A 16,913-nucleotide genomic window follows, 5' to 3' on the forward strand; every position below is an offset into this window, starting at 1 on the left:
GGTGGCTTTTCTCCAAATTGAGAGAGAAGCAGTGGTTTCTGAGGGTCCTCATGGTGATGCGTAGGTCCCGCATGGCCTGTGGCCTGGACGACTGAATGATGATGTCGTCCAGCTACCACTGGAGCCATATGGGCCTGCGCCGGAGGCAGGCAGCCACTACCACCAGGACCTTTGTGAAGGTCCTGGGAGCCGACGACAGGCCGAATGGAAGGGCCCCATATTGAAAGTGTCGGCCAGCATAGAAGAAGCGTAGGAACCTCCAGTGCTGTTGGAAGGATTAAAGGCAGCAGATGTGGAGGGCTCGGAGGCACGAAAGGACTGCCTTCTACGGTAGTGGGAGGATTTTCGGTCCTGCTTTTTGGAAGTAGAGGGCAAGACCTTCCTCTTGTCCTTGGACTCTATGGGGAAGGGGTCCAACACCTCCCCGAACAGCTTGGCACCCTTGAAGGGCACTGTGGCCAGCTTCCATTTGTGTTTTTGGTCTGCCTGCCAGTGGCGGAGCCAAATGAGGTGTCAGGAGGTGACATTCGACGCTAGGGCCCTGGACGCAAATTTGGTGGCATTAAGCGAGGCGGCATACTGGGCCACTGCAACCGTCTTAGCCACGTCCTGGTGAAGACGAGCATCATCAACCGGGAGTTTGCATTGGAGTTCCTGCAGCCAGATCACAACAGCTCTATTAAAGAATGAGTCGGAGGAGGCCGCTCTAATGGCCCAGGCCGCCGCAAGATGGGTCTTGTGGCAGGCCTTCTTCGCCTTTTTGTCCTCCACTTTGAGCCCTTCTAAAAGGTCCGCGGGGAGGGGCGTGTTAGAGGTGAGAGCCGTGATAGGAGGGTCCACTTCTGGCAGGACCAAGAGGTCCTCCAGGGTGGGCTCCATTGTATACAGCTGTTTATCCACCCCACTGGGGGAGGATGAAGTGGCTGGTTGACTCCATTGACGTTGTATAAGGTCAAGGAAAAGTTCGGGAATTGGCACCAACTGCTGGTGGGAAGGAGGAATCTTAAACATGGCTGCATTGGGATTCACCAGAGCAGCCCCTGGAGGGGCTGGAGCTGGCGTGGGTTTAACCTCTTCTCCGGTAGCCACCTTCACCTTTTGTAGGATTGATTTGAATAGGCTGGGCTTGAAAAGGCCCGAAAAGGCTGGGGCGTCGGAAGGGAGGTCCTCATCATCAGACATCTGAAGGAGATCCTGGCCAGGGTCCTCAAGGGCAGAGGCCTCACTGACCACGGAACACTCAAGAGAGGGGTGGTGCACATGCTTTGGCGGGGGAGGGCCAGTCTGAGCGGGCTGAGGAGGGCCTGAGGACAGAAGTTCGCGCTTCCGCATGGCAGCCTCGATGCCCTTTGCAATGGCCCGGGCCACCACCCCTGCATGCGAGGGGATAACTCCGAATCCGAATCCATATCCAGATCAGCAGGCTCCCCTTGAAGAGGAAAAGAACCTGCAGGAGGGATAGATCTGGAAGGCTCCACAGGGGCTTGCCCCTGGTCATAGGACCAGGAAGGAGTTGGGGAAGAAGAAGCCAAGGATCTGCCAGGAGATAACTCCTGCGACCCAACCTCCTCGGCCAACAAGACTGCGGGCGCTCCCTGGAAGGGGGCAGGGCTGAGGATCCCCCAGGAGTAGAAGATGGAGGAATATCCTTCTCCGCCAGGCGCCTGGCCCTCTCAAACTGCTTGTCAAGGGCCCTCTGGTGCCTTTCGGCATCCCTAGCCTCGGCCACAGAGGGGGTCTTGGGGTGTTTACCCTGGCTGACCACCCTAACCCTGCCTGAACCTTCCTCCATAGCAGGGGGGAAGTCTCGCTTGGAACCTGCGGGGGACCCTGTCTACCAGCGAAGGAACCTGAAGTAGAGGGATCCATGGTGAATGATCACACAGGCAGATCAGGCAAGTGCAGGGAGGTGACAGGAGAATAGGAAGCTCTGACTGGCTACTCTGCAACAAAGGAACAAAGAGGAAACATAAGTTGAAGCACACAAATGATCCAAAACCACAATAAACGTGAATACATGGGACAGAGAGAGAGTGCCAGAGATAGAGCAGAGAGGGTAGAGACCAAGGAATCTGCGGTATAAAAGCAACATCAATCGGGGAACCAGAGGGATACCCAGGAACAAGAAAAAGAGGGGGAAATTTAAATTGCCAATCATGCAGGCCCCGGGGCCTCTCTGTGCCAGAGTGCAGGCCACAGACGGCACTGGCGCTAGCGCCGCATGGCGATTGATGAGGATGGCAGAGGGACAGTTGAGGGATAGTTGTGGGCCCCCGCTGTACCCTGTTCACCCAGCGGCTGCCCGATGAGATGGGGCTGAAGCGGTAGGCCTGGGCCTAAAAGGGCGCGAAACCTCTTCGCCCAAAATAGCCGCCGCAACAGCGTGGTAGGAGGGGAGGACAAGCGTGGGACGAATGTGGCTAAAACCGCCAGTCTCGCTCGCCTCCATGGCAGGCTGAACCTTCGCTGGGGCCAGAAATGAAGAAACTGCGATAAAACAACAAAGAATGGCAAGCGCAGCCTCGCTGGTGTCCTAGAAGCCTCACCGCCGATCGCCGCACCCTTACAAGGCAAGCGGCAGGCCTCCGAAGCCGGCTGCAAAAAGGCGGCCTGGAGAGCCCTCCCCCACTCACCCGTCTGCCTCCCAGCCTCCGAGAGGCTCAAATGCAGCAATCCAGGCTGCTCGGGGACGAGGAAGAAAGAGGAAGAAAGGCAAAAAGATTTAAAGAGGGAAAAGACCAGAATGGAGAGTCCAAGCCAAAGGGAAAAAAAACAAGTAGCTGGAGCTCACAGAATTCAATCCAATCGGGCTGTACTGAGAATTTTTTCTGGAGAATGTAGCTACGCAAGGAGGCGTGGCCAGGGAAAAGACTTCTTAGTCCAGGGCAAGCAGACTGAAATAACCATTGCTTGGACTCTCCAAGCATTGCACAGGAGAACAAGCAAGCTAAAGACCCCTCATGTCAATCCTCAATTACAAATATTCTCTTTTATTAAGACTTACTTATTCCATTTGCAACAATAGGATTAAATATTAAACTTCTATCTTAATATCAGATGGAAGCAATATGTACATTTAATTTTAGTATGTGACTGCTTTTCCAAGCACCTGCAACATTAGAATTGTAACAAATGTGCATCATTAGAATATTACCAAGAAACATTCCAGTAAATGCAGTACAAAAAGTCTCTACAGAATACGCAAGACAAACTAGCATGTTGGCCTTATCTTAAAAATTAAAAGTGCTTAACTGACTTTTAAGAATCATTGATTTTCAAAGCATTTACTTTTTAATATTTAATTATTATTTTGCCTACTGGTATACCCCAGCTTTGTTATTTTTTTATAAACAACTCAAAGTGGTGACCATATCTAATATGCCTTCTTCCTCCTATTTTCCTCACAACAACTCTATGAGGCGAGTTGGGCTTCAAGAAAGTGACTAGCCCAAACTCACCTAGCTGACTTTTTTTTATTAAGGTGGGACTAGAACTCACAGTCTCCTGGCTTTCTACCTTGGTACCTTAACCACTAGACCAGGGGTGTCAAACTCGATTTCATTGAGGGCCGCATCCGGGTTGTGTTTGACCTAGGGTGTGTGGCCAGGTGGGTGTGGCCAGAGTGGGCATGCCCAGCTCAATGTCACTCATGTCACCTGTGGTGTCCCGGGAGGGCCCCCCCGGCTCCATTTTCAGCTGGAACAGCCTCCTGCAGCGCTCTGCAGCAAAAATGGGTGCCCCCCCCCCAGCTCCATTTTTACTGGCAGAGGCACTGCGGGCCAGTCCTTCACTGTTTCCAGGGCGGCCCCGTGGGCCACATCTAGTCACCCATATCTGGCCCGCGGGCCTTGAATTTGACACTCCTGCACTAGACCAAAATGGCTCTCTATATGCTTAGATTTCTCACCAAAATTATAACAATATTGTATTTTGTTCACAGAATAGTACCTATAGTCTGGGTAAAAACTTTAGATAGCTCATAAATTGCTGACATTAAGTCAAGAAAAAATAAGCTGCCATAGCCTGAAAGCCACAAGAACAATTTCAGAGAAACAAGCCAGAATTCTGAGTGGAAAAAAAATAGCAAAAGTTTGTCAGTTGCAGGAAGATTTCAGTAAGAGGAAGAAAGACTAATTAATTCTGGCAATCTAATATGGTGTTCATCCTGAAGAGTACCACAAACATTAGCTTATGCTACCTAATTAGTTGACAATGTTAAATTAATCAGTAATGTTGTCAATTAATAGTGGTGTAGGCAAGAGCAGCCTCACTTAACATTAATCTAGCAAAGATTATAATTCAATTCAATGATGGCAAAGAATCAGATTTCTAATCCAGTAAATATTGGTGAAATCCTGCACAAATATACATGCTGTTAAGGGACAGCATCTGTCTTTTACTACAAAAGCTAAATTGATGCTTTGTCTTTCAGCCAGATTCATTTGATTTATCAACATTTGCCTTAATAGACCCTAAAATATAATGGGGCATTGTATCTGATATGATAGGAAAACTATGAATAAATCACTTTGTTTTCTGATGATGAATTAATATTTAACCTAAAACTCTTCTAAATGTCCTGAAATGAAAAAAAGCAACCAAAACATTAGATTTTCCTCCCTTAGTCTACAACAGAATACTGAGCAGAAGACTGTTCTGTGATCAATATTTTGTCAATCTCAATGGAAGCATTATCAGATATACTGTACATGAACTGGTATTATCAGTGGAACATCTTGTTAACATCAATAGAACAGTTTGCCTACCAGAATTGTTGGTGTTCCATTGCTGGAAGTGTTCAAGAAAAGATTGGATAATCATTTCTCTGGCATGGTATAAGGACTCCTACCTTCGACAAGAGGTTAGACTGGAAGCCCTTCAAGGTCCCCTCCAGCTGATTCTATGGAGTTTACTCCATCAGTATTTTTCCACTACTATCAGTATGTAACAACATATTGTCATATTTTTTATTTTATTTATTTGTATCCTGCTTTTATTATTTTTACAAATAACTCAAGGTGGCGAACATATCCAATACATCTTCCTCCTCCTATTCTCCCCACTGAGTTTATCTGAGAGTGACTGGCCCAAGGTCATCCAACTAGCTTTCATATCTAAAATACTAGAGCGTGGTCTCTTGTTTTCTACCCTGGCACCTTAACTATTAGACCAAGTTGGTTCCCTTTTGCCACATACATAACTGTTGATGCATTTAATCTTAATGATTTTTAATGACATCTTGCAAGGTGACCAGGGAAGTTTGAGCCTGTGGAACAGGAGGAAGTGAACAAAGTCCTCTCAGCTGCCAATTCAGTATATAGGTAGTCCTTGATTTATTATCACAATTCAGCCCAACATTTCTGTTGTTAAGTGCAACATTTGTTAAATGAGTTATGCCCCATTTTATGACTTTTCTTGCCACAGATGTTAAGTGAATCACAGCAGTAGATAATTTAGTAGCATGGTTATTAAGTGAATCTGGCTTTCCCATGGGCTTTGCTTGTCCGAAAGTCACAAAAGGGAATCACATGACCCTGGGACACAGCAACGGTCATAAGTATCAACCAGTTGCCAAGTGTCTGAGTTTTTATCACATGATCACCGGAATGCTACAAAAGAGCAGGCAAGAGGTGGAGTATTCATTCTGCCTCTTCTTGACCGCTCGGTGCATTTGATACCATCAATGATGATATCCTCCTGGGCTAGTTCCAGGAATTGGAAGTGAGTGTTACTGGGTTGTACTAGTTCTCCTCCTTCCTCTGGATTGGCTTCAGTTGGTGTTGATAGATGGGGAGAGTCAGATTGTGCCCCCTATTTTGTGTAGTACCTCGAGTTCTCTTTCTTCAGTGAGGTGCTTCATCAGTTTGGGGTGAGATTATCATCAATATGCAGATGATACCCAGCTTTACACAGTATCTCTAATCCCTTTAAGTGACTCTGTGGATGTCTTATCCCAAGGTCTGGAGGCTGTTCGGGTCTGAATGGGGAGAAACAGGCTCAACTGGAGTAGCTGTGGGTATATGGACCTTCCAAAAACAAGGTTCTTTCATCTCTAGTTTTGAATGGGAACAGACCTGGTGCACAATCTGGAGATTTTCCGAGGCCAGGGGTATCAAACTCTATTTCTTTGAGGGCCTCATCAGAGTTGTGTTTGATCTTGGGGGGGGGGGTGGCAAAAGTTGGGCATGACTAGCTCAACGTCACTCAAGTTGGAGGTGCTTGTAGTGGCACAAACGCTCTGCCAGCGAAAATGGGCTCCAAGTTCCGTTTTCAACTGCAACGGCCTCCTGCAACCCTCTGCCAGCAAAAATGGGCTTCTGAGCTCTATTTTCGGCCTCCTGAAACCCCCTGCCAGCAAAAAAGGAGCTCGGGAAGACTGTGTGCGGCCCTCCTGAGCTCGGTTTTCACTGGCAGAAGTACCGTGGGCCAGTCATTCACTGTTTCCAGGGTGGCCCCATGGGCCAGATCTAAGCATCCCATGGATCAATTTCAAGGGCCCCTGACCTTGAATTTGACACCCCTGTCCTAGACTCAAAGCTCCTGTTTGAAGAGCAGGTGGCAGCTTGGGCTAGGAGAGCCTTTGCACACCTTTGGGATAGTGCACCAGTTGCGCCCATTCCTGGAACAGGAGGCCCTGCTTACCATGCTCTTGTAATCTCCCGCTTAGATTACTGCAATGCACTCTACAAGGGGCTGCCTTTGGAAGAGCATTTGGAAACTTCAACTGGTGCAAATGCAGCTGCATGTCTAATAAATGGTGCCTGGTTCAGAGAACATGTAATACCATTATTCATTAGCTGGCAGTGTCTTTCTGGGTACAATTCAAAATGCTGGTTGTCACCCTGTGTGACTTGGGATCAGGTTACCCAAGGGATCATCTTTTCCCAAGACTTCTACCCATCCAACTTGATCCAACAGCTTAGCCATGTTGCACATCCCATAAACCAAATTTGAGTTGAGTGGTCAAAACTGGAAGACAGGCTCTCTTTATTTTTGTTAAAGCCTCTGCCTTTAACAGATGTAATGGGCATGGATCCCAGAATGTGTTGAGGTTGAAGCCTTTACTGACATTACTATTAGTTGATTGGCTGCTGTTTGGCCTTATTTTGTGAACGTTTTTTTGTTCTTTTAATGTTTTTAAGCGTTTGGTTTTATAATTGTAAGCCACTTAGTTACTTAGGGTTACTTAATTACTTAGTTGAGTTCGGTAGCTATAGAAGTTGAATGAATGAATGAATGAATGAATGAATGAATGAATGAATGAATATATATCCTTATTTAAATCCAGAAACGCTTTTATTTAGGACTCTTCCTGAAAATAGCTGTGATTAATTTACTTAAAATAAAGGCAGGAATTAATGCAAAATCAATATACCCTCCTAGGTTAACAGAACCTGTTACTAAAATTACTGAAATGAAAAGATGTCACAAATAAACAGACTCACATTATGGAAAACAGAAAACTTGCCCTGCCTGAGGCGCAACCATCCTACTGATTTAGTTGTCATGAGACATATAATGTAATTAAAAATTAGTGTTTTGGGATCCAAAAAACACTGGGAACAATAATAGTTAATTTCAAGCTGCCCTCTCCAAAATACAGAATATGCTGACTGAGCTGTCACATTGTAATCTAATCTGAATTATTGTTGAATTGATGAGAGGTTTATTTTAGGAAAATAGCCAATCTTAGAATTAATAATGGATATAATGGTGGGCAACTTCTGCTTTTTAGAATCAACCATCAAGTAGCAAAACAAATAGTTAAGAAATAGCCTGCAGCCTAGCACTTGGTAAAGTAGCGACGAAGGTTCAGGAGAGGTAGTTAAGATGCCATATATCTATATCTACAAAGATCAGACTAGAAAGAGAACTGATGGGTTTGAACTTTAATGTTAGAGAAGATTCTTGAAATTATCATGGACAGCCAAGAAAGCAAACAAATGGATCATCAAGCAAAGCAAATAAGAATTCAATGCAAAAATAAGCAAGGTTAAGGTGTCCTACTTCAGGCACATTATGTGGAAATTTAGTTTTTTTGGGAGAATGGTCAAATGCTAGGAAAAGTAAAAGAGAATGACCAGCAGCAAAGTGCATGGAGTCAGTTACAGTGTAATGGGTGAACTTTTAAAGGACCACGTAAGTAATGGACAGACTGTCATGGAGAAAGTCTATGTCATTGCTAACAGTAAACACCACTTGATGACATATAACCAACATAGATCTTCAATACTTGAAAGCCACAAATGTAGTTGATTAAAGCAGATAAAAACCTGCAGCAGCTTAAATGATAGTAGAAATGTTATTATTCAGAAATGAGCATACATGGTTTTATATCAATTTTGGATGCCAGGATGGAGATTATTATTTCTAGAGTCTACTAGACCCTAACCTAGGTGTTTTCTGAGGAAGGAAATTGATAAGAAAATGTATGTCATGGTACAAATAACACAATATTGTGGCTTGCTATGGATATCTATAGGCTGTAGTTCAGAATATAAATCCATGTATGTATCAAAGAGGTTGAAAGAATGTAACTCGATTTCAGGGATAAAAACACTTTTTTCCAGAGGATGTTATAATTGCTAATTTGCACACTATTAATAAGTACCCTGTTTCCCCAAAAATAAGACACGGCCTTATTTTCTTTTGATCCCAGAAATAAGCGCTTGACCTTATTTTTGAGGAGGTCTTATTACTTTTGAGCTGCAGGAGGCAGCAAGCGTGTTCATTGCCATTTTTGGGGGAGGGCTTATTTTCAAGAGAGGGCTTATTTGACTGTAAGCGCTCAAAAGCCCAATTGGGCTTATTATCTGGGGAAGCCTTATTTTCAGGGAAATAGGATAATGAAATACAAACATTAATATATTTGTTTGTTATTTTGGGGAGTAGGTATACATTTTCCTTGTAGAAACATTTCAATTCAGCTGTGATTTGGCTCAAATTTGTCAAAATATTAGGCTTATATGTTTCCATATGAAAGACATTATCCATCCATAGTATTTAGAGAAAGCTTGTTCCTTCAGGAAAGTCATAGAATTGTGCAGCTATTTAATGATATTCTTTATATATTTATATTGCATAACTTGTAGAATGAAAGATAACTTTAAAATAAATGTTTCGAAAGGCACAACCTGCACCTACAAGGAACCATAAATAAAATTGGCAACATTAAAATATTCATTGCTTTTACCTATTTCTAGAAATAATGTTTTTTTTAAAACTAAAGATTTAATTTTCTTTGGAGTATTGATTCAGTGGTCAATATTCATTATATTTTTAAAGTGGGCTATGGTTTTCAAAAATTCTTTTGCTCTAATTACACTATAGAAATGCTGTACTTTGCTTAGAATTGAACAGAAGGCAGATACACTAGCTGTCATACAGATCTCGCAACTGTACAACAAAAAAGACAGAAATGATAGTTTGATTTATTAAGTTTACAAATAATATCATAAAAAGGATAAACCAATGGATAGACTGAAAGACAAGAGACATGGCAGGCTAACTATGGCTGATTCTAATCAAATAACTACAAAATGAGAGAGAGAAAATTATATCTATCATTTTTTTCCCAATAACAGTTTTCACTAAGGCCAAAATCAGTTTGAATATCTTATCACTGCAATATTGACAACATGAATTAATCACATATTTCAGGGGTGAGAAGCATTTGACCAGGTGCTTAAATTTACATAATTTACATATAATGTTAGCATCCCATACAAATGATAAATGTAAAAGTATCAATATAACTCTCAAAATTAGAGATGATTAGGAATCAACGCACATCGGACCATCATAAAAGGAAAAAAAAACCATATGAGGACATGGGCAAGTGTTTTTACCTCCCTGAATATTCAAGGGCAAAGTCTCTGTAAATAAGGAGTCCCATGAAATCTTCCCACCAGCAGAACTGAAGGGAGGGCATCAAAATGGTTCTGCAAAAAGCAATTATCAGAAATTAATTGCTATGTAATTATACCTATATTGTTTTGTGACTGATCTATCTTCTGCTGTTTATGAAAACCAAAACAATGTGTTTCACAGTGAAAAATTCTAAGCCACTGTATGATCCATATTTATCTAACAGCAATGGGGTTGCATTGGTATTTTGTTCCCAAGTTAGAAAACTAAGATTCTTTCTTGGATATAGAAGCTGAATGTTAACTAGTATGATGTAATTATTATTTTTTTACAATGAACCACTCGAGAGTGCCATATAACTAAACACAGCTTGAGTGAAAAAATTATGGGGGGGAGGGGGAGAACTTTAAAAAAAAACCTTTTGTGTATGTTAATATTCACTAGTAAGCAATCAGAGTGCAGCACAGGTTTGTTCCCTTGTGCTTTCTGATAGCCTGCTGTAATGTATCAGATGTTGCCAGTTCTGTAGTGTCTAAATTTAGACTGAAGTCCTACTAATGTCATTTTTGTGAAGCTGCAATCATCCATGCAGACAAGAGGCCTAACAGTTTCAATTCTGGCTGTATACATGTTTTCAACAGGAAATGAATTGTGAGGATTCTAGAAAAAATAGTTTAGTTCTGTGAATTTATGCACTTGAATGAGAAAGCCACAATATATACAGTTCAGATAATCTTTACTATTAAAATAGTCTCCTGAGATTGCAAAACAGGATGCAAATTTTGAAGCAAAATCTCTGTCACAAGCCATCTGATTAATGCACTTGCTTAACTATATGTCTAAGTCATAAGGAAACCATTAACTGAAGCCTATAGTTTGATTAATCCTACCTGTCTATATGATACTTTGTCACTATTACACTTACATTTGGCATAAACAGTCCTTCTACTATAAATTATGGTTTATGAAGCCATGGTCATCTGTCTCCCTCATTCATTGACTATAGATACTGATTAGCATTAAATCAAAATTCCATACTATTCAAATTAGTGTAAAATTTTGAAGTTGCTTCAGAATTCAGCTAACCACCCGCCCCCCCGCCCCCCGCAAAAAAAAATTATAGATGGCTGGAGAATGAGCTTTGTGTAGAGCCCTTCTTTACTCTCTCAGCCACCACATATTAAGTAAAAAATCTGTACTTCTCTCATGTATTTGAGTACAACTCTTCATGCATTTAAGAGGTACTAGACTGCACAGTGAAAGATGTATGTGTCTGTATATGTCTGTATATATTCACAAAAATGTAGATATAGTTTCTACTAAGACTTTTAGTTGACTATATGGGCATCAGGAAGATAAATGTGGGACCAGTATCCATACCTCAATCTCTACCATGTTTGAAGTACTTCACGCCATCCACTGAATGGTTGGAGAAAGTCATTTCTCAAATAAGAAAAAGAAGCTAAGGGGAGAAAAGAGTATGCAATCATGATACTCAACTTCCAAAATCACAGTTTATGATATCCTGATATAATGCTGTGAAGATACTTCTACATATGCTCAAATATTGCCATATTGGCATGTATCATGAAAGGTCAAAAAATGAATAGAGAAAAACACAAGCTAAATAACTACTGTTATTCTTGCAAACATGAAATCAACCATGGATTTCAAAAGAATCATCCATATACAACTGGAGCATAACAAGAGCAAAATTATTCAATAGAATAATTGGCATACAAAATAAGATTCTCATTTGCTTCAGTGCAACAGAACTATAAAACTTATTTTGGTATCAAATTAATTTATTCTTCCTTCATTCTTTTTTTTTGTAAATGTCAAAGGAAGGACAGTCAAATGCCCATATGAATACACTAAACACTGAAATTATAGTCTGATCACCAATAATGTATGAATTCTTCTGTTTGACTTTCCAATTAATAAAACTACTGAATAAAATAACTGAAAACGAGGTAGATAGATATCACTCTGCATTTTTTCTCACTGAACTTCAAAAAGTATATTGTAAAGGTAGAAAAATGCAGGAAAAAACAAGAAAAAATTAGAGGTGGCAGGTGCAACAGCTGCACCTGAAAGGGAGAGCAACCTGCCAGATACTGCAGAACTTAAATTTCCCAGTCTCAGCTTTATAGTCAACAATGTGTTGTATTCAATAAGAACTGGAAAGCAATGGTGGTACTGATGGCCATCATTTTATATAAAACGAAGCTTCCAATTTTTATACCTCTTTATTTTATATCCCTTATTAGTTTACTTGTCCATCTAAAAAGTTTATTTTTTTTCAAAGAAACATTTTATCCTTAGAATAACTGAAGAATTGTATGTTATCACTTTCTAAAAAGGCAATTATTATTTGCCTTTTAGGTGTATATATAATTATAATGTTTCCAGGCCCAAAAAACCACACCTTGCTATACTTTCTTACTCAGGATCTCGGAAAGTATTCTGATAATACTTTTACAGCTTCAATAACTGAGTGTAATATAGCTAAAATAATTGGGTAATTCCAGAACCAATTCCTCTCATATGTGAACCAATTAAGACAGTGGCAAACCACTTCCTATGAAAGCTGCATGAAGCTAGTGATGCATTACTAAGAATCAAGCTTCATTTAAGAATAGTTAGATTTATAAGATTTATAAGAGCTTCTAAAGTTGTCCTTTGTTTCCTGCCTGTAAACAGATGGAATGGTGATTCTGTATTCAGTATAAACATAAAATCAGTTTATATACCTTAATCATTTCCCAAGAGTTTCCTTATTAAAAATGACTGTTCATTAATTTATATGTTGCCCATCTCACTGTTGAGCAACAAGAAATATTAAAAGCACAACTACAGAATCAATTTGCAGTGTCACATAGGCATACAGAGGGGAATGTTTCTTTAAAATTTATGTCTAAAAGTGTCACAAATATGAATGAGAAATTTCAATAGTATAAAACACTATGCAATTAAAATTGCAAGAAACACTGGAATGATATTACATCACTTCTGGGATGTTTTCAAATCCTTATCAATGAAGCATGGATAGTGAATCAGAAAGGTAAAATTAGCACCTGTGATCAAGACAAAACAAGTTGATGTATCACTTTACCAGGATTCCAGCCAATCTATTAAAACGATTACGACTTTCTAATATACAGAATTATCTTGAAAATCAAACACGCAGGTATAAGAGGTAGATTAACAAAGTTCTTAATTGCAATGCATTTATCAAGATAAATGCCAAATATGAGATTTAACTAATTGATTTCCTGTCCACTCTTAAGAAGTTCAACCAACCTACCAACAAATTCAAACCTCAGAGTGGAAAATCACATTAAAGAACATTGCTAGCATATTCACAAGCACAAAATTGTGTCAGCTTGCAATATCCTATATTATTATACTCCCTTCAAAGCCACAGTCACCTCTATCTTCCACAATCCTCAACTCCCCTCAAACTAATACAATTATATTCATTGAGCATTATTTGTAATTTATTGATAATTATCTGAATATGTTCACTGTAGATATTAATGTACAATAGCTATAAAGACTAGACTAAACATATTGAAAGTTATGCAACATGTGCTTAAGTCTTATTGCACCTATATTACTATTCATCTGTTATCAGAATCTTACAATGACTCTTTGATAACACATTGCAGTGGATAAAAACATACATTGCACTGGAACAAAAAAATAGAGAAAGATTGAACAATAAACAATGGCATTAACTAACATTAACTAGATTAAACAATATACATTAAGAACAACACCATTTTATATCTTTCCCCTTGCAGTTGCAGTTACTTATACCTACACTTCTCCCTCGGAGTTCTTTTAGAACCTGTTGCATACATAGGTGATTCATGATACCAATTTAAATGTTTTTCTTTAATCATATCAAACTGGACAGATGATAGATAGATAGATAGATAGATAGATAGATAGATAGATAGATAGATAGATAGATAGATAGATAGATAGATAGATAGATTCATTTTAACAGCCTTGTTGTCACAACTATTGTTGTTTCTTTTAAGTATTTTAAAAATTGCAAAGTCTCTTGCCTGTGTGATTCCAAGATGTGCTTAACCAAGCTCAGACATGGCTGTCTAAAGTGATTGTTAAATAAATTACCAAAGTACTTCAAATCTAGACATGACTTATGTGGAAACATCATAGAAGCAATTGTAATCATGTATATTTCTTCATTTTTATTGTAAAGGTGCCAAACTTGCCTCCAATTAATTTTTATGTTGATTCTATAGTATAGGTGTTCTCAAAATGTATGTTCTATCCATCCATTACTGTCAGTAGATAATAAACCCATCTCCATCTTGCTATATGTTAACAATACTGCCATTCTTTTCTTTTCCTAGTTCAGATTGGTGGAAGGCTTAGGCATTAGCAACATTCAGCCATAATGTAATATTAGAAATTTATTTATTTAAAACAAAAGAAGTGCCAACTACTACTATGATTGTAAAATCAGTGCCATCCAAACTGAATACTTTCAGGTTTTTAAATATTTAGCAATCCACATTCAGTCTTCCATCATTTGGAAACAACAAAATCATGAAATTACAGAATCTGTCCCGAAAGCCTCTCTTGCTGTAATTAGATTTGCTATCTCTCATAAACAAAATATATAAATATATACATTACAGAAGTAAATGGTTATTTTATACAACGGGGTTGTGCATACTCACAAATTTGGGAACAGAATATTCTAGTACCATTCTGTTTCCCCTGTAAACTGTCGACACCATTTTTCCTTTATTCTAGTTCAGCAAATTCTTTGAACTGCAAGTATTTTGTGCTTTCCCTGACTTGGAAGCTTCCAAGTTAGGGAATTGTCCAAGCCAAGGCAAAACAGGCCAGTTTTAAGATCAGACCATCACCTAGAGTGTGAACAACTTTTGGTTCATATGATCTACTTCCAGAAATTGCTTGACCATCTTAAATGTCATGATGTGGAGAGATTTGGCATGGTCTGGGAGAATATAATGTTCCAAAGTTATTAAAACATTCCTCTCCCAAATCAATGAGTTTCTTCCTACCTGCAAGTATTTCCAGAACAATTAGGAAAATAAAGAGTCATCCTGAATTAAGACTAATGATGAGTAGCTAGCTAACCAACTGCAAACAGAAGAAAAATAATTTGAGCTTGAAAGTCAGCACAGAAGATCATTTTTAATTTACTCTAAAAGTTCTATGGTATTTATTTTCTGAACAGATAAAGAATCTTTTTAAGAAAGCAACATTTTAGTAAAGGTATCATATACTTCTGAATAAATAATAGAATTAAAAATTTCAACACTTTTGGTCATTGCTATGCTTTATAATACCCAATTGTAATTTTTTTTAAAAAAAACTTACCTGAACACAGTTGTTCAACTTTTGTGTAGTTTAAAGCTACAATATCATTCACCCATGCAATGATGTCATGTCTGCTCATAGTCTCTTGGGTTATAGAGGTAGAATACACGTTGACCGCCATTCCCCAACTGCAAAATCAGATATGCATAGATAAGTTTGGTATCAGAACATTTGCCATTCTGAATCCAATATCTATATAACACATACATAACAGTGAAAAAAACTCCAGTATTTCCAAAATATATTCATTACCAGTATTCAGTTTTTCAATCTCAAGCCATATTTATTGATCTGTAACCCCTATAATCCTCTCTTAGTATATTAATATCCAAATATAGATGGCAAAGAAATAATTAAAGGAGCTGAAGTCCAATGCATTTCGGGGATTCACTGTTATCTGACTTTTCCTGTTAATAAAAAAGAAACAGCATACTTTTATGAAGATTGGTCATTCTTATCTTAAATTCTCTCCTAAAACATCAGTGATGGTACAATATTTACAAGACCATGTATTATTAATACATCCATGGAAATATGAGAACAAGTTCTCATATGGTCAAAAGTCCAATCTGAAACAGGGTAGCTTTGAGACCTTTGCATTGCGTGGATGTAAGAAAGTCCTAAAAATTTGAAATTGATTTAATTATGATACAGTATGCATTTGAAACACAGTAGTCACTAGAATTCATGTCTTCAAAGCTTTTCTGCAATAAATCTACTAATCTCAGATTTTGTGTCCTTAGAAGTATATTTTTAAAGTTTTTACTTTCTCAACAGTTGGAAGCTTAACTTGTATTAATATATAGCAACTCCCAATATAGTGTTTGTAAATGTGTTGGATTACATTTTAGGATAAATTCTGTTCAATAACTAACTTGTTTTAGTATGTTATCTGTTCATTTGGGAACTGTATATATCAGGATAGCTTAATTCTGAAAATCAAACAATCATTGTTTATATCAGTGAGTAGCATGGAAAAGTATGTATGTTATGCCAAAAGATCATTATTATATTATGATTTAGCTTTTCTTATGAACTGGATATGCATCCTTTAATTAGTCAGAACTATGTGATCCAGCTTAATAAATTGACAATTAAAGCTTGAACATTAATGAGTAGTTACAATTGGCCTCTCTCCCCTTCTCTCCCTCAGGCTTGTCCCACAGAAGTCTCTTCTATCTTATCCCCTTCTCTCCCTCAGGCTGGCCCCATTAAGTCTCTTCTATCTTATCCCCTTCTCTCCCTCAGGCTGGCCCCATTGATCCTCTCCTATGTTATCCCCTTCTCTCCCTCAGGATGGGGAGTAGAATGTCTAAACTCCCAGCCTGCAAACTGGATGAGTCAGGTGCTGGCCACGCCCACACGGCAGTTGGAACAGAGTTCTTTTCAGGTGGGAAGGAGGAGAAGAATGTCTAACTCCTTAGCAGAGTGTGTTAATAATATAAGAAATACTAATGATCTAATGATCATTTTAAAAAATCCTTTCTTAGTGAGCACCTAGAAACCAAGAAGAACATACATGCCAAATTTCAAATTTGTAGGCTTTACGGTTCTGGAAATTTCGTAATGATGCATGAGTGATATTTCATACATACATACATACATACATACATACATACATACATACATACATACATACATACATACATACATACATA

The 16,913-nt window shown here is 39.2% G+C and overlaps 1 protein-coding gene across 4 annotated transcripts in view; it reads right to left on the reverse strand.

Annotated features, from left to right (window-relative positions):
- The window catches only part of MAPRE2 (microtubule associated protein RP/EB family member 2), an 81,165-nt gene that overhangs the window by 11,544 nt on the left and 52,708 nt on the right, over positions 1 to 16,913 (reverse strand). For all 4 annotated transcript variants that reach the window (XM_087707093.1, XM_087707094.1, XM_087707095.1 and 1 more), the window contains one exon: positions 15,256 to 15,383. In XM_087707093.1, coding sequence (XP_087563219.1) covers positions 15,256 to 15,376 — 121 coding nt within the window. In that variant the 5' untranslated portion in view covers positions 15,377 to 15,383. The remainder of the gene's footprint in view (positions 1 to 15,255; positions 15,384 to 16,913) is intronic.

Source organism: Thamnophis sirtalis, unplaced genomic scaffold (assembly GCF_051295495.1).
Source record: "Thamnophis sirtalis isolate CommonGarterSnake01/CBP01778 unplaced genomic scaffold, rThaSir2_p1.2 scaffold_2, whole genome shotgun sequence".
Taxonomy (NCBI): domain Eukaryota; kingdom Metazoa; phylum Chordata; class Lepidosauria; order Squamata; family Natricidae; genus Thamnophis; species Thamnophis sirtalis.